This window comes from Symphalangus syndactylus, chromosome 15 (assembly GCF_028878055.3).
Source record: "Symphalangus syndactylus isolate Jambi chromosome 15, NHGRI_mSymSyn1-v2.1_pri, whole genome shotgun sequence".
NCBI classification, from domain to species: Eukaryota; Metazoa; Chordata; class Mammalia; order Primates; family Hylobatidae; genus Symphalangus; species Symphalangus syndactylus.
Genome location: NC_072437.2, coordinates 22,781,439 through 22,804,196, shown reverse-complemented (window position 1 = coordinate 22,804,196; position 22,758 = coordinate 22,781,439). Strand labels below are relative to the sequence as shown.

General features: G+C 39.8%; 1 protein-coding gene across 6 annotated transcripts in view; it reads left to right on the top strand.

The window, feature by feature from the left end:
- Positions 1–15,400, top strand: part of IPO5 (importin 5) — a 65,879-nt gene extending 50,479 nt beyond the window's left edge. For 5 of the 6 annotated variants that reach the window (XM_055245251.2, XM_055245254.2, XM_055245255.2 and 2 more), the window contains 12 exons: positions 176–259; positions 1,999–2,131; positions 2,221–2,342; positions 4,451–4,547; positions 6,258–6,430; positions 7,746–7,857; positions 7,942–7,997; positions 8,946–9,068; positions 10,778–10,997; positions 11,895–12,123; positions 13,318–13,459; positions 14,068–15,400. In XM_055245251.2, coding sequence (XP_055101226.1) covers positions 176–259; positions 1,999–2,131; positions 2,221–2,342; positions 4,451–4,547; positions 6,258–6,430; positions 7,746–7,857; positions 7,942–7,997; positions 8,946–9,068; positions 10,778–10,997; positions 11,895–12,123; positions 13,318–13,459; positions 14,068–14,154 — 1,578 coding nt within the window. In that variant the 3' untranslated portion in view covers positions 14,155–15,400. The remainder of the gene's footprint in view (positions 1–175; positions 260–1,998; positions 2,132–2,220; positions 2,343–4,450; positions 4,548–6,257; positions 6,431–7,745; positions 7,858–7,941; positions 7,998–8,945; positions 9,069–10,777; positions 10,998–11,894; positions 12,124–13,317; positions 13,460–14,067) is intronic. The other variant, XM_063618943.1, reaches the window with a different exon arrangement.
- The last annotated feature ends 7,358 nt before the right edge of the window (positions 15,401–22,758 follow it).

Genomic DNA, 22,758 nt, shown 5'->3' with positions numbered 1-22,758 from the left:
AGAAAGTGAACTAAATCTGTCACAATATAGATGAGAATTTTTCAATATGATAGTTTTATCTTTGGAAGTTATGACCTATGTGGGCAATGTAGTCGATTTTTTGGCAACGCTTTACTAATTACACAGGAAACAAAATTCAGTATCAACAAGTGTGTCTCTACATATTTTCCTCTAGTTCATGCAGGATGCATCAGATGTGATGCAGCTTTTGTTAAAGACCCAGACAGACTTCAATGATATGGAAGATGATGATCCTCAGGTAAGTGATCTTAATGCATTTGCTTTGATCTGCTAATGAGTTGTGGACAGCACACGGTTCAATATATTTAAAACAAAAGGAGTGATAGATTTCTTGACATACTACCAAACCCTGCTAGCAGAGACATTCTTCACTGATTTTCCTTCTGTTTCTCAAGCTACTTTTTCTCAGTCTGTTGTAGGTTGCTCTTGCTTTCTCTGACTCTCACTCAAGTTTTGGTGTTTGTGGGTTCTGTCCAAGGCTCTCTTATCTTCTCACTCCTGTGGAGCAGTGTCACTCACAGACATGGCTTCCGGTTTCCTCTGTGTGCTTGCAACTTTCAGATCTTCAGAATTGAAGATTCGTTTATCCAACATGTAATAGACATCTCCATTTGGGTGTCTCCTAGCCCTTTGAGGGCTGCATGACCTCCCTCCCCTAGCAGAAAACACAGAACCCAAGAATCTCAGGACACACTGCTTACCTCTCTGCCGATGAACAGACAAAGGCATTTCATTAGGAGGAACCCCTGCCTCTCGACACACACGCACATACACACATAGGTATACACACCCAGCTAACGCTTGCTCATGTTCCTCATCCTTTACAAGATTTTCCTGATCTGTTCAGTCTCAATGGTGGGTAGTGCCAACACTGTTATAGTAACATCATAAATGTTTGTCATATCTTGATGGTATTCCCAACGCCTAACATATAATAAGGCACTCAATAAATAATTGTTGAGTTAAATTTTGACTTTACATAGCCACACTGTAATAGTTTAAATAGGTAAACATACCATTTTGCAAAGAAAGCATGTTTTGTTGTTGTTTGCTTTCTTTGCAAAATGATATGCAAATATACATGTATGTTTTGTATGTACAGAGATAACAGGCAGGAGGGATACTTAGCAGACTGCTGACAGTAGGGAGGCTGAGGGGACTGTAAGCTGTAGGGAGGGGTGGTAAGGACGAGGCGCGTTGCTCACCTTTGTATCAGCCAGCATATAGTTTAATGCCTGGCATGTGAGAAACACCCAGTACCTATCTGAAGAGTGGGTGGACTTTTACATATGAAATCATTAAGAGGTGGGGCATGTGTCCATGCATGCTCAATAGATAAATAGGTAGGTGGATGACAGATATCAGGGGATAAGAATCACTTTCTAGGTTGCAGGGATGGTGAATGGAACCGGATTCTCTAGGTAATTTGCAGATGATGAAGTCTGTGTAAACACAGTAATAGGAGAAGAGGTGTTTTAAATATATTCAGCCACTTACGAGAAAATTATAACAGCTAAGAGAAAAGGATGTTTTGTTTCTTGGGTTTTAATAAATGTTTAATGAATGGAGTGGCAGGCAATAGGGATACAGAGTCAGATAAAGTACATTTCTGTCTTCAAAAAATTTGTAACTGGGAGTTGGTGAAATGTTTGGTTTTGTTTAGGCGATTGGTTTCATTTAGGTGATTCAGATGCTTAGAAAGAAAACTATTATCACTTACTGAAAGTAGAAAGAAATACCCAAGGTTCTGGTCTTTGTCTTTTGCCTCACCTGCTGTCCATATCCCAGTGTAATGAGTTCACAGGAATTTCATTATTGATTCTGGACCTTTTAAGTACATAACCTTTAGAAATGCTCTTACTGCTTAAAGTACTGTGAACATATCAATAAAACATTGTTTCTATGAAATAAAGAAATGGCTTTATCATGTTTACCCATTGTTTTTTAATCTATTTTAATTTTAAAATTTTTCCCCAGATCTCTTACATGATCTCAGCATGGGCCAGAATGTGCAAAATCCTTGGAAAAGAATTTCAGCAATACCTTCCAGTGGTTATGGGACCTTTAATGAAGACGGCTTCAATTAAGCCCGAAGTAGCCCTTTTAGATAGTAGGTGTCTTTAGAAGGACCTATCGGTTATAATAGTTCTCTCTTTGTTATTATTTTTAATATGCATTTGTTTTCTTCTCCGTTAATAGCCCAAGACATGGAGAATATGAGTGATGATGATGGTTGGGAATTTGTGAACCTTGGAGATCAGCAAAGCTTTGGTATTAAAACTGCAGGACTAGAAGAAAAATCAACTGCTTGCCAGATGTTGGTGAGAGAGTACTGATTTTATTAAACTTTTATTTTACATCTTATATACATTTCATATGAGTGCTTTTGATAGCTGCTAAAGAAATTACTTTGGAGAGCCAGTAATATATTCCTTAAAAAGTAAAGTTTTCTTTCCATTTTAAAAGAAATCGTATGGATAAACCTTTCATTATCACTGCTGTTTTAAATAGCAAAAAAACAACAAATAGCCCAAATTCCTGTTAGTAGGAAGATGAATGATAAATTACTGTGCCTTGGAGTAATATACAGCCATTATGAAAAGTTTATAAGCTACACGAGGGAAGGATTTTTGTTTTGTTCTTAGTCTATAGTAGGTGGCCATGGAATGTTTTTTAAACAAATGAACAGAAGTGTGTTCATGCTATTTAATGTAAAACAAAACTTGTATGATTTCAATTGTGTAAAAAAATAGATATGGCAGGAAAATCAAAATGTTTGGTTATTGTCCCTTATGGTGTTTATGGTGTGCATATGTGTGTTTCGTTCCTAGTTTTCTTTTTGTTTTCTTTATGAGCATGCGTTTTAAAGTGAAGGATAATACTTTCTTTTTTTTTTTTTTTTTTTTTTTTTGAGATGGAGTCTCTCTTTTTCACCCAGGCTGGAGTGCAGTGGCATGATCTTGACTCACTGCATCCACCTCTGGCGTTCAGTTGATTCTCCTGCTTCAGCCTCCCGAGTAGCTGGGATTACAGGCGCCTGCCACCACAGCTGGCTACTTTTTGTATTTTTAGTAGAGATAGGGTTTCACCATTTTGGCCAGGCTGGTTTTGAACTCCTGACCTCAGGTGATCCGCCTGCCGTGACCTGGGATTACAGGCATGAGCCACCGCACCTGGCCAATACTTATTTTTATTAGATTTTAGAAATTATAGTATATTACAAATTTAGCAGTTAAGTAAACCTAAATAAAAGTCGCTTAAATTTTATTTTTTGTATTTATATTACATGTTCTAGTTCATTTAAAAGTGTATTTCTTACTGTCATCTTCAATACTTAGTATCTATAAATTATAAACACTTTGGATTTGTGGGTTTTTTCTCTTGTCTCAACTGGAGAGCAAATACAAATAACATCTTTAAACAGAATTAATCTTTAGATGTAGTAGAAGAGAATGCAACAATTGGGTTTTTTGGGGTTTTTTTTTTTTTTTTTGCTTTTTGAAACAGAGTCTTACTCTGTCGCTCAGGCTGGAGTGCAATGGCTTGATCTCAGCTCACTGCAGCCTCTGTCTCCTGGGTTCAAGCGATTCTCCTGCCTTAACCTCCCAAGTAGCTAGGATTATAGGCGCACACCACCACGCCTGGCTAATTTTTTGTATCTTTAGTAGAGACGGGTTTTCACCATGTTGGCCAGGCTGGTCTCGAACTTCTGACCTCGCGATCCGTCTAGCTCTGTCACCCAGGCTGGAGTATAGTGGTGCCATCCCGTCTCACTGCCACCTCCACCTCCTGGGTTCAAGTGATTCTCCTGCCTCAGCCTCCCAGGTAGCTGGCACTACAAGCACCCGCCACCATGCCTGGCTAACTTTTGTATTTTTAGTAGAGTCGGGGTTTCACTGTGTTGGCCAGGCTGGTCTCGAACTCCTGACCTCGTGATCTACCAACCTCAGCCTCCCAAAGTGCTGGGATTACAAGCATGAGCCACCATGCCCAGTCATGATTTTTTAAAAATACAAAATAACAGAAGCATTTTCTACAGATTTACAAAGTAAATGCTACAATTAACTGATGGTTTCAGGGTTTTTTGTATCTTTTACAATGATTTTTCCTCAATTAAGTGGTACATTTTGTTTGATGTATTGCTGAAACTTGCTGAGTGGAATACGAATGATTCCAGCCTTTGAAGGACAATATATACAACAATAATTTCCTTTTTTTTTTGTCACTCACCAATACTACAATCATTTCATGACCCTTCTTTTAAAACACTTTTTAGTTGGAAGACTAATTTGACAGTTCTACATGCAACTTTAAATGTAGTTCTAGTCAAAATACAACCTCCTATAGTCCTTATGATTTTGCTGTTTGTTAATATTAATGCTTGAAAACTAACATGAATCTTTATTTCCTCCCAATACTTTGGTTACAGGTTTGCTATGCTAAGGAGTTAAAAGAAGGCTTTGTGGAGTACACCGAACAGGTTGTCAAACTGATGGTCCCTTTACTGAAATTTTATTTCCACGATGATATCCTACAACTTTTGAATACAAAACATGTCTAAATTTAGTGAACTTGTAGTTTCTTGGAGTATTAGACAGTGTTCACTGAAGTAGACTTCACCATGATTGATTGTATTTGCACTAAGTGTACTTCGAGATGATAAACTCGGTTCTCTGCATGTGCCTTTGTTTCCACTTGTGCCAAAACATGAAAAAGAAAACGTGACCTATCCTATGTTTGTCAGCTTTCTGTGGCCCACTTAAGGAATTAAGGATAATTAGCAAATGATTACAATTATATATAGTTGCTACTTTCCCCAAATATCTTTTGGTAAATGTTAAGAAAATAAGACTTTTATTTTAAGAGATGGTGTCTCACTCTGTCACCTAGGCTGGAGTGCAGTGGCGTGATCAGGGCTTACTGAAACCACAACCTCCCAAGTAGCTGGGACCCAGGTGCACAACACTGAGCCCAGCTAGATTTTGATGATGATGATGATGATGTTTTTTTTTTTTTTTTTGTAGAGATAAGGTCTCCCTATGTTGCCCAGGCTGGTCTCAAACTCCTGGGCTGAAGCAGTCCTCCTGCCTTGGCCCCACAAAGTTATGGGATTACAGGCCTGAGCCACTGTGCCTGGCAAGACCTGTCTTAATAGATTAGAGAACCACTGATAGATGGTCAGCTTTCTGTAGCAGTGAGAATCCTACATTTCAAATGTGGATAGCACCTTTGGGGGGAAACATCGCTTGGCACATCTGCATTCTTTTTTGACACAGAGTCTCACTCTGTTGCCCAGGCTGGAGTGCAGTGGCATGATCTCAGCTCACTGCATCCTCCACCTCCCAAGTTCAAGCGATTCTTCTGCCTCAGCCTCCTGAGTAGCTGGGATCACAGACATGCGCTACCATGCCCAGCTAATTTTTTGTATTTTTTGTTTGTTTTTGTTTTTAAGTAGAGACAGGCTTTCACCACGTTGGCCAGGCAGGTCTCGAACTCCTGACCTCAGGTGATCCACCCACATCTGCGTTCCAGTATCCTTCTCAACGTAATGATAGTCATAATTAATATTTTCCGGTACATTTTTATGCCTTTACACACAAGAGTGGTAGAGCCCAGACACAAACCCAGATCTGCCTGACTCCAAAGCCCCTTTGTCATTATTCCTCTTATGGTATCCTATAGTGGTATCCTTTACAGAAGACAGCTTTTACCCAACAAAGACTTAACTTCCCAGGATGCCAGAGGACAAAGCAGGATTGCTTTTAAGAGGAAGTTATCAAGGCCTTATTTTATAAATGAGATTAGATAGGGAAAGGCAATTTAATCTTTATTGAAAACTGAAAAGGCCAGCATAGGAAGAGGTCCTCGGTAGTTTTTTTCAGGGAAATGCTTCAGTTGCATTTATTAGAAACAGATACTACCTGAGGTTTTGAGGTAGGTACACCTTGAGGCATGCTAATGGTCGTGGGTCCTTTCATAGTCATTTTTGTATTTTGGTTTACATTTGAGCAGTAGGCAGCCCTTCACTGCTGCTGGACTCATTCCTGCCACTATTATAGGTGACAGAGGAGACAGGAGGTATGTCTTTTCTATTTTTATACATGCTTTATATTTAACACAAGCTCTTGGGTATCTTAGATAAACAGAAGTTGCCTAGCACTCCTATTAGTGCATTGAACCCTTTAACATTTAAGCAAAATAATAAACAGTCTTTTGAGGTTCCTTAACAATGAAACGTGTTCGAGTGGCGGCAGCAGAATCCATGCCTCTCCTCCTGGAGTGTGCAAGAGTCCGTGGTCCTGAGTATCTCACACAGATGTGGCATTTTATGTGTGATGCTCTAATTAAGGCCATTGGTACAGAACCAGATTCAGACGTCCTCTCAGAAATAATGCATTCTTTTGCAAAGGTGAGTATTTTTCTCTTAAAAAATAAGTATAAGGTTGTATGTTCATTTATTAGTCTTGCTAAAAGTAAAAAAAAAAAAATTGAGACAGAGTATTGCTCTGTCACCCAGGCTGAAGTGCAGTGGCACAATCGCAGCTCACTGCAACCTCCGCCTCCTGGGTTCAAGCAATTCTTATGCCTCATCCTTCCAAGTAGTTGGGATTATAGGCATGTGCCACCACACGTGGCTACTTTTTGTATTTTTAGTAGATATTCCCCAGGCTGGTCTCAAACTTCTGGCCTCAAGTGATCCACCTCGGCCTCCCAGAGTGCTGGGATTACAGATATAAGCCAGCTAAATAAATTTTTATATGCTGTAGTGTATGATTTTTTTAAAAATAAAAATGTTAAATTTTTTGTTGTAATATTTTGGTATTATTATGTTTGTTTTAAAGAGGGTAAATTTGCCTTGGAAGGGCAGTATAGGTAGAGGGAATGATATGGGCAACGGCATGGAAGCATGCATTCTTTGGAAAAAGAGAAGAAATTCTGAATACTCTAGTATTTTAGTCTTGCACTTAATAATCCAACTATAGAAGCTTGGGTACTATCTCCAGTTTCTATTCTTTACACTTTCCTCAATTCTTCTCTGTTTTTTTTCATTGCCCCATCTCTTTTTCATGCCATTGAAATAGCCTCACTTGGTCTACTCCAGATGTCTCCTTTCTTTTCCTCTCAGTTCATTCTCCTTTCCTCAAGCACTGCCTTCCTCTTCATTGAGTCACTTCCTTTCTCATACAGTGTCACTCCCATTTTGCACAACTCTAGTTTGCTCCAATCTTGATTGAAGATTTACAGTTTCTCAGCATCTTTATGTGTCCTTATTTACACTCCTGTAATTCAGAATTCCTTCTGTTTTTCCAAAGACAGCATGCTTCCATACCTTTGCCTATATTATTTCTTCTACCTCTCATGCCCTTCCTTCAATGTTCTCCTTGTATGTTGTGTGTATGGAGTATGGATATAGCAATTGTGTTCCTTAGGAGCTGGTGTGTGTGTATATATATACGTGTGTTTTCCGTCTTTGAATCCTCAGTACCAAGCATGATGCCTGGCACCTAGGTGTGCTCAGAAGTGTTTAAAAGAAAATATTTTTTTCTAACTCCAATCTTTAAAATGCTGTCATTCTAACAAATACAAGCTAAGCATATGTAAATAATTAATATTCCAGGATACTGAACTGTGTTCATTTTTCCATATGATTCCTAGTGGAGTTTAACTTTGGACTCTAAACACCCCTAATCTTATGGATTGCTTTCCTTCCTCAACCTCATTAGTGCATTGAAGTAATGGGAGATGGATGCCTTAATAATGAACACTTTGAAGAACTGGGAGGTATATTGAAAGCAAAGCTTGAAGAACATTTTAAAAATCAAGAATTACGACAAGGTAAGTTTTCCATGCTTTTATTTCTGAATATAATCCTTGACCATCTTGGTGATCAGTTAAAACATTTATTTGGGTGTGTTTCAGTTAAAAGACAAGATGAAGACTATGATGAACAGGTCGAAGAGTCACTACAAGATGAGGTAAATTATTCCCTTTGGAACTTACTTACATGACCACTTGCATCTGAAAGACTTGTAAATGCCTCAGTTTCTGATTTATGTGACGTCATTCTGATGTAATTATCAGTCTTTAGCAGAGGAGTCAGATATATTTCCTCTCTTAATTTATGAATAAGTAATTTGAAATTAAACTGATATGTCTTTTGGTGCTGTGTGCATTTTGTTGTAATACCTCACTCAACAAAACACCTTGAGGTTTACCTAGTTCATTTACATCCTGCTCACAACAACCATTTGTATTTTGTGGTGCTTTCACTATATTAAAGATGAGTAACCTAAAATTCCAATGTTAAATGATTGCCCAGAGTCACACTGTTGACAGTCTGGGGCCTTTTTCACCATGTTACTTAGTTCTCTCATCAAACCATCTAGGACTGTCAAGCATACTTCATTGTGTGGTTTAGAGTCTAGCATCTCATATGTGGCCGCTTGGTGGGCCAGTGCTACCGTGTAGGTAATACCAGCTTCCTGAAGGTGCCCACGTGCTTGTAGGCCCAAATTGCCACTAACAGCGAGACCCCATTCTCCCCACCATCCACCCCGAAACTACGATTATTCTGCTGAAAACAAAGTAAAAATAGTAAAAACACCTTCGTTTCAGAATGTAGAAATTAGAGATAATTTTTCAACCCATCTTATTTTAAGTATGTTCCAAGGAAAATCTTTGTAATAAATACGGTTCTTGCCACACACCTTTGTCTTTCCAGGTAGGACTGGCCTTTGATTAGTAAGAGACATGATAACCCACCCTTGAAGGTTACTCCAGTCTCTAGACTCTTGATTTACCCTTAAGACAGGAATGAGAAATTGATTTTCTGCATTTTTTAAGGTTTTTATAAATGTTAACTATTGATAATAGAAAATATACTTTTTAATCCATATGGGTGTGTATGTGTGTGTTTTTTTTAGGATGATAATGATGTTTATATTCTGACCAAAGTGTCAGATATTTTACACTCAATATTCAGTAGCTACAAAGAAAATGTGTTACCATGGTTTGAACAGCTGCTTCCATTAATTGTCAACCTCATTGTAAGTGTTACCTCTCTTAATAGTTGTTTTGCATAGTTTACCTGGAATTCTTTTCACTGCAGTGTAAAATCTAATGCTTGAAGTTAAAATGGGTCTCAGAAATGATTGTTTCCATTGTACATCTTTGATTTTATCAAGTTGACTGCATTACCCTGGATATTTTCTCATTCATTATATGCTTGAAGATTCCTAACTTGGTTTTCCATAGGCCAATTCAGTTCTAACACATTTGAAAGATATACAAGTGATTTTTTTATTATTTCAGATTATCTGTGCCCTCCTAAATTAATAAAAGGAAACAGAATGGTTACTTCTTTTTTAGTGGACCATAGATAATTCAATTATCTTTGTTATATACTACCAGCAATCATGGATTATGGATAATGGGCATATATATATATATATATATATATATTTTTTTTTTTTTTTTTTTTTTTTTTTACCTTCTCTCACCCATATATTTGATTTTTTTAAAAATGTTTTATAGACTTCTTTTTTTTTGTTTTTTGTTTGTTTGTTTGTTTGTTTGTTTTTCTCAAGATGGAGTCTTGCTGTGTCGCCCAGGCTGGAGTGCAGTGGCACAATCTCGGCTCACTGCAACCTCTGCCTTCTGGGTTGAAGCAATTCTCCTGCCACAGCCTCCTAAGTAGCTGGGATTACAGATGCACGCCACCATACCCGACGAATTTTTTGTATTTTTAGTAGAGATGGGGTTTCACCATGTTGACCAGGCTGGTCTCCAACTCCTGACCTAATGATCCACCCGCCTCGGCCTCCCGAAGTGCTGGGATTACAGGCATAAGCCACTGTGCCCAGGCCTAGACTTCCTATTTTAAAGCAGTTTTAGAGTCACAACCAAATTGAACAGGAGGTACAGAGATTTCCCATGTGCCTCTGCCCCTGTGCGTGCATGGCCTCAGCACCATTAACACCCCCCATCACAGTAGTAGATACATGTGTTTCCATTTATGGACCTACATCAACACATCATATAATGGCCTATGTGTATTCAGTTTTTTGTTTGTTTGTTTTGTTTTTTTTTTTATTTTTAGTTGTGTTTTTTTGTTGGGTTTTTAGTAGAGATGGGGTTTCACCATATTGGCCAGACTGGTCTCCATCTCCTGACCTTGTGATCCGCCCACCTTGGCCTCCCAAAGTGCTGGGATTACAGGCGTGAGCCACCTCGCCCGGCCATGTTTTCGGTTTTTTAAAAATATATTATAAATTAGCAGCTATCATCAGATGTTTAGAATTTTTCTTTTTGGCTTTCAGTTTTGCATTTTATTGTATTAAGTAGTGCATTACATTTTTTAAAAGATTCAGGCACACATGACTTAGCCTGTTGAATAAATGCTATAAATTAAGATCTTTGCAGCTTTTTTTATTACTGTATTTTTTAATGTAGCATTACCATTGTCTTTTTCACAAAGTAAATTTATATACAATGCTGCCACTGTCAGTTCTTCTGTGTGATAGTGTCAGATTGTAGAGTTCTGTAACAAATCATACAAGTCTTTGAAACCTAAATTTTATTAAATCTATGTATTTGATTGAATATCGTTGTCACAAGAAGTTGTTGTTACTATGTTTTCTTTTTTCTTTTGCCTATATCAGGAATATCAATGTAAGCAGATAGTCTATAGTGAATAATTCTTTACATTGTTTGTGTACACCAGTATTTGAAGCTTAAAAGAGAATTTCTTTTGTAGTGTCCACATAGACCATGGCCAGACAGACAATGGGGATTATGCATTTTTGATGATGTCATAGAACACTGTAGTCCAGCCTCATTTAAATATGCAGAATATTTCTTAAGACCAATGCTCCAATATGTATGTGACAACAGCCCAGAAGTCAGGCAAGCAGCTGCATATGGCCTGGGAGTCATGGCACAGTATGGTGGAGATAATTATCGCCCTTTTTGTACAGGTACCTTTGCTTTTTCAGTTACGTGCATTTCATTCCAGACATCCTGTGAATCCCTACTTTACTCTCTTTACCACACTCCCAAACATTATTTGCCTATTTCTGCTGTAGTCTGTTTTCAGACATCTCATCTGTAGCATTTAGGATTTTAGATGATAAAAAGATGATTTATTCTCATAGAAATAGAATCAAAGACATCCCCTGCCCCCAGCCTTCCAGGGTGCATTTCTCTTTGCGTTTTGGCAATATACAACAGCCTTAGAATAGGACTTTTTTTTTTTTTTTTTTTAATTGAGACGGAGTCTCACTCTGTCACCCAGGCGGGAGTGCAGTGGCACAATCTCGGCTCACTGCAACCTCCGCTTCCCAGGTTCAAGCAATTCTGCATCAGCCTCCCGAGTAGCTAGGACTACAGGTGCCCGCCACCACACCTGGCTGATTTTTTCTATTTTTAGTAGAGATGGGGTTTCACCGTGTTAGCCAGGATGGTCTCGATCTCCTGACCTCATGATCAGCCCGCCTCAGCCTCCCAAAGTGCTGGGATTACAGGCGTGAGCCACCACGCCTGGCAGAATAGGACTTTTAAAACTTACTGGGGAATATAGTTAGGCAGCTTTTAAAGCTTAAGGACCCTCGGAGGATATGGTGAGTACTATAAATCTGGAGGCCACTAATCTCTCTGGGTCTCTCAGTTAGTAGAGGGCTAGTGCTCCTGTCCATGCTGGGGCAGTCCCCCTTCTGTTGCCATTCTGTAATGACATAGCCAAGAAGACAACACTTCCCATACACTTTAACATTTCTTTACCATAGTCAATATCTGAACCAAATACAAAAATATATATATTCATTTGCATGAAAATGTGAGGTTTTAGCTGAACTTCTTTCAAATGCTTATTTTAGAAGCACTTCCCCTGCTGGTAAGAGTTATTCAGTCTGCGGATTCTAAGACCAAAGAAAATGTCAATGCTACAGAGAATTGCATCTCAGCAGTAGGGAAAATCATGAAGTTCAAGCCTGACTGTGTAAACGTTGAAGAGGTCCTTCCACACTGGTTGTCTTGGCTGCCACTACATGAAGATAAAGAAGAAGCTGTTCAGACTTTCAATTATCTATGTGACCTGATTGAAAGGTAGGAAAGCAGACCGTGACCTTATTTCCTTCCTCTCCACAGTGCTTCCTGGTTTTTCTTGCCTAACATCAGTCTTTTAAGGTTTAACCGCATGATCTCTGCACAGTCCTCAGTTGTATAGGTTTATAATAGTGCTGTCTTTATAAATCATATTAAGAAACCATATCACAGTTAACATTGCCCTTATAATAAGGTCTAATTTTGAGTTATTCTTTATGAAATTAGATTCAACAGATGAGGCACTTTAGTGATTTCTTTGTTTTTAAATTTTTTTGGTAGTGACAAGGTCTTAACTGTTTTGCACAGGCAGGTCTCAAACTCTTGGCCTCAAGAGATCCTCCCACCTCAGCCTCCCAAAGTGCTGGGATTACAGGCATGAGCCACCAAACCCAACCTAAGGGCATATTGTTTAGTGTCTGTTTTCTAAGTCCAAGTTCCCCCCAAATATCAGTCAGATCTAAGCTCTGTCGCTATTATTATTTTTAGGTTATGAATAAATTCAAGGGCTACAACCACTGCCACTATTGTAGCAATAGGCCTATTGTAGCAATAGGCCAACAGATAGATTCTCCATGCTTGTTTAAGTTCAGGTTCACGTAAGAAATGGGTTTGAGTCTTCCATTGAGCATATCATTAAGGAATATAACAGCCATCCTGCAGACTACATGCTCCTTACCTGCTCCTGCGTCTGAAATGACCAGGTCTTAATCATGCTATTTGATCATCTCCCTTGGAAACGACCACTCTGAAATTCTCTTAGTGACAAAGACTAGAACTCTTAAATTCGCTGTTAGGTTTTTTCCCATTAAACTTGCCTGAGTTTATTTCCCAGTTTATTCTTGAAATGTTTATATAATTTTTTTTAACTTCAGAGTTATTTTAGAAGCTATTTTGTAGTAGCAAAATAAAATTTGTGTTAAGAAACTTATTCTTAATAATACAATACATTTTTTTAACACATCACAAATTATTTATAAGGTATTTAGAGCATTCTGTTTGGCCCTTAAAACAATCCTGAGAGATGAGCCCAGTATTTTTTTTTTCTAATTTATATAGAAAGAAACTAAAGAGTTCATATATAAGATTGGCTGGTTTTCTTCCTACGGAATTTAAAAGGCCATTGATTTTAGTGAACACATAATCACATTTCTCCTTATAAATTTCACTTACTCAGGTTTTCTTCTCATTTGTCAGTAATCATCCAATTGTTCTTGGCCCAAACAATACCAATCTGCCCAAAATATTCAGTATAATCGCGGAAGGAGAAATGCACGAGGCAATTAAACATGAAGATCCTTGTGCCAAACGTCTGGCCAATGTCGTTCGCCAAGTACAGGTAAGCTAATTCGGTTGAATTGGGGAAGGGGAGACAAAACCTTTTTTTCTTTATATTCCTCTGTGAGAAGAAACTAGAAATCTAATGAGCTACGGGAATTTTATTTTTATATTTTCATAGTCTCTTGTCTCCAAGCCTCAAATGGATTATACTTGATGTAATCCATCCATATGTTCTTATTATTTATTAGAATTAAAACCTTCATCTTAGGACATCTTGAGCCTACCAGTTGGTGCTTAACACAAGCTTATTTTGTGTAGTTTTTCTGCCTATCTGAAGAAAAAAAAACGAGATTTAATAATAACTTGTCACCTCCAAAAAACTTTGTATGATTTTTACTTCCTATATTCATGTGGTATGTGGGTTACTTTAAGATGTTACCAGCTTAATGTAGCTTTATCAATGCAAAAATGAAGAAAACTTACTGGAAATGAAATGAACTTTAAAGAAATGAACAGATTTCTTGCTTTTACAGTGATACTCATCAAAATAATCTACCTAGGGAGAAGGTATTTTGCCATTATTATGGTCTACCTATGATGATGATTAAAATTCTTCCAAATGACATTTCGTCCTGTCTAAGTCTGTGAAAATGTTTCTTTCCCTAGACTTCTGGAGGACTGTGGACTGAGTGCATAGCACAGCTCAGTCCTGAGCAGCAGGCCGCCATTCAGGAGCTCCTGAACTCTGCGTGAAGGGCCTTAATGTCACCCACCAGAAAACTAACTCCAAATAAACGCTTACCCTTTCGTTTAGGTTTCTTTGTTTTGTTTTTGAGCAAAAGAGATCGGTAGTGTTGTGTGTAGGCCATTCTTCTGGAGAGCCACGAGCAGGAAGAGCAGCGCTGTGTTGCAGAATGGAGTTTCCATGGATTTCTACCAGACCACTGAAGGAGTTCCTGGAAGTCCTGCGGTAGCACTGGAGAGTATTTTTCTATTGGTATAACCCACCACCTGAAGGGGAAAGGGAAATCAAATTAATTTTTCTCATTAGACATAAGGAAATTTAAGGAAAAACAGCTTTAAGAACAGTTACTCAGTATAGACGTGTGTTCACACAAATTGCTCTGCACTCAGTGTTCATTGTGAATTGGAGTGTGAGTCTTTCCGTGGGGTAGAAAGAAGCCTACTACCCAGCAAACCAGTAGACCCAAAAGTTGAAAAAAACTGATGACAACAAGCATGAAGATGGCATATTTGATGTCACTTTGGTTCTTTTTCCCAGAAGGCTTATACAGTGACTCAGTCGGGAAGCTTTCCAGCTTCCAGCCCTTGAATGTGAAGTGTCATTGGCATGTCTGGCAGTAGTCTCTCATTCACTCCTCAATAAACAACATTGAATACAAAAGAGGCTTGTGTAAAAACTCAGTACTGTCTGGCTTGGATTCATTTCATGTTTTTAATATAAGAATGATCTAATATTTTTTTAAAGTAATGGCTATCAGTAATAGCTGAGTGTTTTTTCCCCTAATATTTTCCTTGTGCAATTCAGACTTAAGCATCGAGTTTTTACCATCTTCCACTTTAAGCTAAGTTATGATACCTATTCCATTCACAATTGGTGTTCTTTTTAAGGTTTGCAAATTTCAACGAATTTTGTAGCTAGGATTGTTCTGATCAGCTCAAAAAGATTTGGCTTAGTGTTTTCATTGCAAATTATAATTGCTGTAGAGCCACACACAACTTTTGAACTTTTAATTGTAAGTATTATGGCTGAAGTTATTTACTGAAAATTTCAGTAAAATGTATGAATGTTTCTTTATGTGTTAACCTCATAGCAGTAAATGACTTGCTGTTGTTTAATTTTTCTAAGGCATCTTAATAGACTTCTGTTGAAAACTTCAGTGTTAACATTTTTATAGTTTGTACGAAATTTAACCGTGATATAAAAATGAATTTTATGCATAGATCAGAATTTTAAATTAAAGGTTTTTTCTTTAAATGATTTGTATTACTTTATTAAAACTAAATCTGAAATGGAATTAGAAAATAGAATGAATTACATACAGATGGTTTACTTGTTAGCAGATGCCCTTCAAATATATTTTACATTTGCAGCACACCACCATTGCCTGGAGGCTTCCGAATCTAGCAAAAACAATGTATTAAATGACTCCACCTGCGCAGTCCTTGTTTTCAGTGGATGAATACCTGTGGGCTCTTGTAATGTGTGGTAATATTTGGAGCTTTATAGCCTGTATTCCTTGGGAGAAAAAAATGGGAATTGGGAGTAAAAAATGTGTCAAGACAACCCCTTTCTGCTTTCTTATGTAGCATCTGCAAAGCCGATTCATGTACTGATGCCAATCAGCTAGAGCAATGTAGGCTTTTTTTAATTTAAATTATTACTACACTTTATTACTACACTTGCAGAAAAGAAACTTGTTAAAAACATGGCACACCTGCAGAATTTCAGATGACAGTGTGGTCAGAAGATGTTTTTTGGGAGAACCTAGTGTTTGCTGGGCACTATGCTAAGCACTTTGGGAGCAAGAACCTTCCAGTTTAAACACCAGTGGTATTGTCAGTTACCGTTAGTATCTGAGATGTACTTACAGCAGGGTTCTAAGAGCTCTGAAAGAAGTGCTCTGTTAATTGCAGACTGGCAGCATCCTCCTTGATAAAAGCAGAAAAGCAAAGAGGTAATTGGAGTTGAATCAAGTTAATAGGGAAGGTTGGTAGTAAATGCTATTAGTGTGACATGATTCTGAAATCCAGAGCTCAGAACTAAGATGTACCGTGAACTAACAATTCTTTGAAAGGACCTGCAGAAGCATTTTTAATACCTCATTCTGTCTATGCAAGATGAAAATTCGTGGAGTTTTTTCTTGGCTTTTGTACCAAATTTAGGGGTCTTGCATGTCAGCAAGTGATATATATTGTTTATAAATGCAAGCTATTTCTGGAGGGGAAAAATGTGTGTGGCTCTTACATTTTCTGGGAATTTTGTAACAAGTTACACGCACAAGTGTTAGAAACTTTGGCATAACTCAATTTGGAGTATTTTTTAAATGCTGTATCTTTAAAGAAAAGTAAAGTTGTCTTAAAGCTAATTTGACACTTCTGTAATGAGAGACAACCTTATAACTCTGGAGTTGTAGTTTGACAGAACCATCAGTAAAGACATAAGCAAATAAATGGTCTTGGTGCACCTGGTCTGATAATAAATAAGGGGGGGTGCTTACTTACAGTCTTGCAAGCGTTATATTTTTATGTCTAATCCTTTGAGTAGGTGCCTGTTTAAGCAACGTGAAAGGCTAAGGAGCTAGCTAAATGATTTACTTAATAACTGCTTCATTCTGCCTGGAGAATTGTTGCATCAGTTTTCTGTGTTGCACAGAAATCACGTTGCAGGCAGGCACGGTGGCTCACGCCTGTAATCCCAGCACTTTGGGAGGCCAAGGCAGGCGGATCACCTGAGGTCAGGAGTTGGAGACCAGCCTGGCCAACATGGTGAAACCCCATCTCTACTAAAAATACAAAAAGTAGCCAGGTGTGGTGGCAGGCCCCTGTAATCCTAGCTACTCCAGAGGCTGAGGCAGGAGAATCACTTGAACCCGGGAGGCAGAGGTTGCAGTGAGCCAAGATTGTGCCATTGCACTCCAGCCTGGGCAACTGGGTGAGACTCCATCTCAAATAAAAATAAAAATTAAAACGAAATCACTTTGCTTCTCTTAACCTTCTTTGCCACGAAAGATTAACAGCCAAAACCTGCCATGTTTGCTATTCCTAAGGAGATTTTCTTTTTCAGCCCTAAAAGTATGAGTACCACTATTTTAGAAGAAGAAAGTGAATGACCCACAATGTATGTACATCACCCGTGGGAGGAAGCATGGATATTTATTTCCAGCACTTGGAATTTCTGAATGGTGATGCTGAGGAGCAGGGGTTAATTCTAACAACATCCTGCCCTAGATTTGCACCCTTTTTTCCCCACACAGCTGTAATCCTTACAGTGTATGCCAGACAACATTTGGGCTGATTATTTCTATGAATTATATTTGAATGGATGAATACAAACATTTTTAAGATAAATTATAGCTATATTATTCACTTCTCAGAATGAGTCCAAAAGTGGTACAATATAATTTTTTTGTAAAACGTTACAAAAATTTTTTCCTAAATTCCACTAAGGCAGCAGAGTATAATTCTGAAATGTGTTCTTTCATGATTCAGGAGCTTCCATTGTGTATTTCCTCTTGATTTGTGTCCTCTTGACTAGCATTCAGATTGTAATGGAAACCAGAATAATACCACTTGCTATGAATCAGAAATTAGTTCCCCTATTTCCCTAAAAGTTTTGTAACAGATGGGTAGAAAATGTAAGAATTTGGATCAGCCTGACAACTTGCTCCTGTGATCTTAAGGTGCACCTTGAAAGATCATGGTGCTGTATGGTTAAGACCAGAGGTTGGCAAATGTGTTCTCTAAGTTCGAGATAGTAAATATTTTAGCACTCGTCACCGAACAAGTATGTGTTTGTAAGCTATAGAGTCTCACAAACCGCTTAGCCATTGCAGTGCGAAAGCAGCCATGGACCATAGTAAACAAACGGGTTTGGCTGTATCCCAGTGAAACTTGACAAAGACAGGCTAGCCATAGCTGCTGACCTCTGAATCAAATCACCGCGTCAGTTAAAAAATCCCAGTCTACCATGTACTCAGCTTACCTAAACTCTGTATGCCTTAGTTTCCTTCTCTGTAAAATGGGAACAATAATAGTACATACCTTATAGAGGATTGAGATGGATTTAGAAGCCAGGCACATGAAGCATTAGCTATCAGAATTACACCTAAATTCTATTAATACTTCCAGATAATTTAAGCAAACTTTTTTTTTTTTTTTTTTTTGAGATGGAGTCTCCCTCTGTTGCCAGGCTGGAGTGCAGTGGCATGATCTCGGATCACTGCAACCTCTGCCTCCCAGGTTCAAGTGATTCTTGTGCCACAGCTTCCCGAGTAGCTGGGACTACAGGTGTGAGCCACCATGCCCAGCTAATTTTTGTATTTTTAATAGAGACAGGGTTTCACCATGTTGGTGAGGATGGTCTCTATCTCTTGACTTCGTGATCTGCCTGCCTCAGCCTCCCAAAGTGATAGGATTACAGGTGTGAGCCACCGTGCCCAGCTGCAAACTTTTTTTTTCAAGTTCTCTAATCAGCCTTGGCATTAGGAGGAAGCCTAGAAAGTTGTGGAAAATATTGGGAAACTTTGCAAAGTCAGTGAAGTTGTGCCATAAACGTGGTGTGTGTGGACTACTTTACTTTCTTGACACTGTGATTCTGGTGTTTGAAGATGCCTGATCTGCATAAGACATGGCCCTAAATGCACCCATTGCCTCATCTGGAGCTCCCCCCTAAAAAGCAGCAGTCTGTCCCTGTTTGGAGAAGACATTCAGACAGTTCGCTGCAAGAGCTGGTTTGTTCGGTACACTGAACTGTAGGTCACCAGGGACTTTTGCCACCATGCTGACATAAATCTGGCATCTATGTAGGATGAGATTACTGTCAAGGCCATTGTACAGGAGTGGACAGCTGGAAAGCTTTGTCCCCTGGGGTCACACTTCCTGCCTGGCTGTGGCCCCTTGCGGGAGCTCCTTAATATCCTATGTAAAACAAAGTTAACGGCTACCACACAGGGTTGTTGTAAGGCTTAATATATGTATAAAGCACCTAGAGCAGTGCCTAGCATTGTAGATTTGATATTATGAGTACACATGCCGAAGAGATGGAAGTACATTTGGATAGCATTTCTTTTTGTTAGTGTCAACCCAAAAGAGGATCTCTAAAAAGAAAACATGTTTATTTGGGAGTAGAGCATTGCAATGGGAATGTACATGTCATCATAGATGATGAGTATATTCGGGAAGAAAAAGGTTTTTGTAGGTTTTTTTGGTTTTGTTTAATTTTGTGATGACAGAGTCTCCCTGTGTTACCCAGACTGCTCTTGAACTCCTGGGCTCAAGTAGTTCTACTGCTTCAGCTTCCCAAAGTGCTGAGATTACAGGCGAAAAGAGAAAGGTTTATAAAGGAAGAAATGAGGATTACATCGTTGTTTTGAGATAATTATCCTTGACCGCACAGGTCAGTAACAAGCGTGATGCCGGCCGGGCGCGGTGGCTCAAGCCTGTAATCTCAGCACTTTGGGAGGCCGAGGCGGGTGGATCACGAGGTCAGGAGATCGAGACCATCCTGGCTAACACGGTGAAACCCCGTCTCTACTAAAAAATACAAAAAAATTAGCCGGGCTTGTTGGCGGGCGCCTGTGGTCCCAGCTACTCGGGAGGCTGAGGCAGGAGAATGGCGTGAACCCAGGAGGTGGAGGTTGCGGTAAGCCGAGATCGCGCCACCGCACTCCAGCCTGGGGGACAGAGAAAGACTCCGTCTCAAAAAAAAAAAAAAAAAAAAACAAGGGTGATGCCAGTACAAGATTGACAAGCAGTTGGATGTGTGCTTGCAGAAGTATTTTTTGTGTGAGGTTGGAAAGGCCTTTGTGCAAAGTTGTGATTTTTGCGGTGTTTGTCATCATGCGTACAAACATGAGAACCCTCTATAACCTTCTCCAGCTGTTTGTCCAGGTGTTCTTAACATTAGTGACTCCTTTTTTTTTGAGACAGGGTCTCGCTGTGTCACCCAGGCTGGAGTGCAGTGGCGCAATCTTGGCTCACGGTAACCCCCACCTCCTGGGTTCAAGTGATTCTCCTGCCCCAGCCTCCTGAGTAGCTGGGATTACAGGCGTGTGCCGCCATGCCCGGCTGATTTTTGTATTTTTAGTAGAGACGGGGGTTTCACTATGTTGGCCAGGCTGATCTCAAACTTCCAACATCAGATGATCCAGCCACCTTGACCTCCCAAAGTGCTGGGAGTACAGAGTGAGCCACCAAGTCTGGCCTAGTGACTCCATTTTGATTCTGACAGTTTTCAAATTAGTTACCTATGTCATAAAACATGCAAACCATGGAAAATGGAAGTACTTGCTAATCAATAATTTGATTGACTTTTATTAAGCTATTGACCAAAACTATGTTAGGCTTGCATAATAAAGGGCTAAGTAAAACACATGGTCTCTGCTACAGGGGACACATCATTAAGGAAAAAAATTAAAGAGTGCACTGGGTGTACCCTTTGATGAAGAAATCAAAGAAGTAAATTCACTTAATATTGCAAATAGGATGTGCATTGAGCCACCTCAGTTTCAGCATTATAGCAAACTGCACCAAAGATCAAAATACATGTGCTCCTGGTCATTGACAAATCCCTCCCCAGGTGATGCATTTTCCAGCCTTGCTACTCACAATTGGTTGTTATTGGACTGCTGCAGAGGTGACCCAGAGTGGGGCATTTGTAACCAGACAGGTCACCGTATGTGCTCCCTTGGAAGGTGAGGGAGCCAGAGTGGGGCATTTGTAACCAGACAGGTCACCGTATGTGCTCCCTTGGAAGGTGAGGGAGCCAGAGAGGCAAACAGGAAGTTTTGGTCTCCCAAACTGCCTTACACCCAACCCCAGATCCTTCCTAGGGGCAGTATTGCTATGAGATAGTCCCCTTTCAATTAACTGACAATTGGGTTGGCAATGAAGAAAACCTGCCAGATTATTTGTAGCCATTTAGAAAGTTGGCCCCAACCCCCAAAGCAGTTACTGTCTTGTTTCATCCGTTCCTAGAAATCACGTAATGGGGTATGTGGTCTTGTTTGGTGTGTCTGTTTCTGTCCCGAGTGTGCTGCTGCCGCTTAATCACACTCCTGAATTTTCTCAAATCTATGATTTAGGGATTAACTGGCATGTTTTATCTAGTTTTAAGAATTTAGCCAGCCGGCGCAGTGGCCAATGCCTATCATCCCAGCACTTTGGGAGACCAAGGTGGGTGGATCACAAGGTCAAGATTTCGAGACCAGCCTGGCCAATATGGTGAAACCCCGTCTCTACTAAAAATAAAAAAATTAACCAGGCATGGTGGCGGGCACCTGTAGTCCCGCTACTCAGGAGGCCAAGGCAGAAGAATTTCTTGAACCTGGGAGGCAGAGGTTGCAGTGAGCCAAGATCACACCACCGCACTCCAGCCTGGGTGACAGAGTGAGACCCTGTCTCAAAACAACAACAAAAAAGAATTTAGCCATTGAGGCTGGGCGCAGTGGCTCACACCTGTAATCGCAACATTTTGGGAAGCTGAGGTAGGTGAATCATTTGAGCCCAGGAGTTCAAGACCAGCCTAGGCAACATGGAGAAACCCCATCTCTACTAAAAATGCAAAAAAAAAAAAAAAAATAGGCATGGTGGTTCAGGTATGTAGTCCCAGCTACTTGGGAGGCTAAGGTGGGAGAATAGCTTGAGCCTGGGAGGCTGAAGCTGCACTGAGCCATGATTGCATCACTGCACTCCAGCCTGGGTGACAGAGTGAGACCCTGTCTCCAAAACAAAAGCCATTTAAATAAAGTCCCTTTTAATTAGGAAATATTGAAAGCGAAAAAATTTAAGCAGTTAGGACCCTATTGCATTTTCTAATTTAAAAAAGAATGTACAGTTTATTACTGAAGGGTCAAGGAAGATAGTTGTGTTTGAAGAAAAATACAGCCCATCACTATCTTGAGTGTTCTCCAATTGGTTCTCATGGGCAAAGGCTGCCATTACTACAAATGGTCAATAGCCAAAAGACAGGCTCACGTTGTAGCTGATATTTCAAGAAGAGTAAAAATATGAAACAGCAACACTAATATGGAGACTGGCGATGGGCAGAGACGATGACTGCAGTCGGGTCTTTAGTGCAATGACTGGCCCGAGCAGCAATGACAAAGGATCCCAAGGAAGGCCTCGTGGAGAATCTGAGGATACCCCAAAGCTGTTTCACAGAATGGTTTGCCCTTTGCTCCAGGGATAAGATCCTTAAGAGTCTTGGGACCGTGTTGTCGGGGCCGCAATCATCTGTCCAGTTACTTTAGTGGTAGGGTGTGTGAGGGGGCCGCAATCATCTGTCCAGTTACTTTAGTGGTAGGGTGTGTGAGGGGCCCGCACTGGCCTTCAGGGCAGCCACTCGCCCAAAGCTGCTGCCGTTCCCCAGCAATCTGCCCATGCAGTGGGAAACACCAGGAGGCTATTCCCGGAAGCAGGGCTGATTCCATCCCAATCATCCAACTCATTACTTAAAGCCTCTCCTGCCCAAACTCCCCAACAGACTTCTGCCTGATGAAGGAGCTTGCACCCTCAGGCTTTCTGCTGCTTCCAGAGCTGCTGCCTGGGCCTTCAGGTAAGGCGCTGTTTTCCCAATCCTTGCTTGTGCTTTATGGCACCAGGAGAACATTTGCC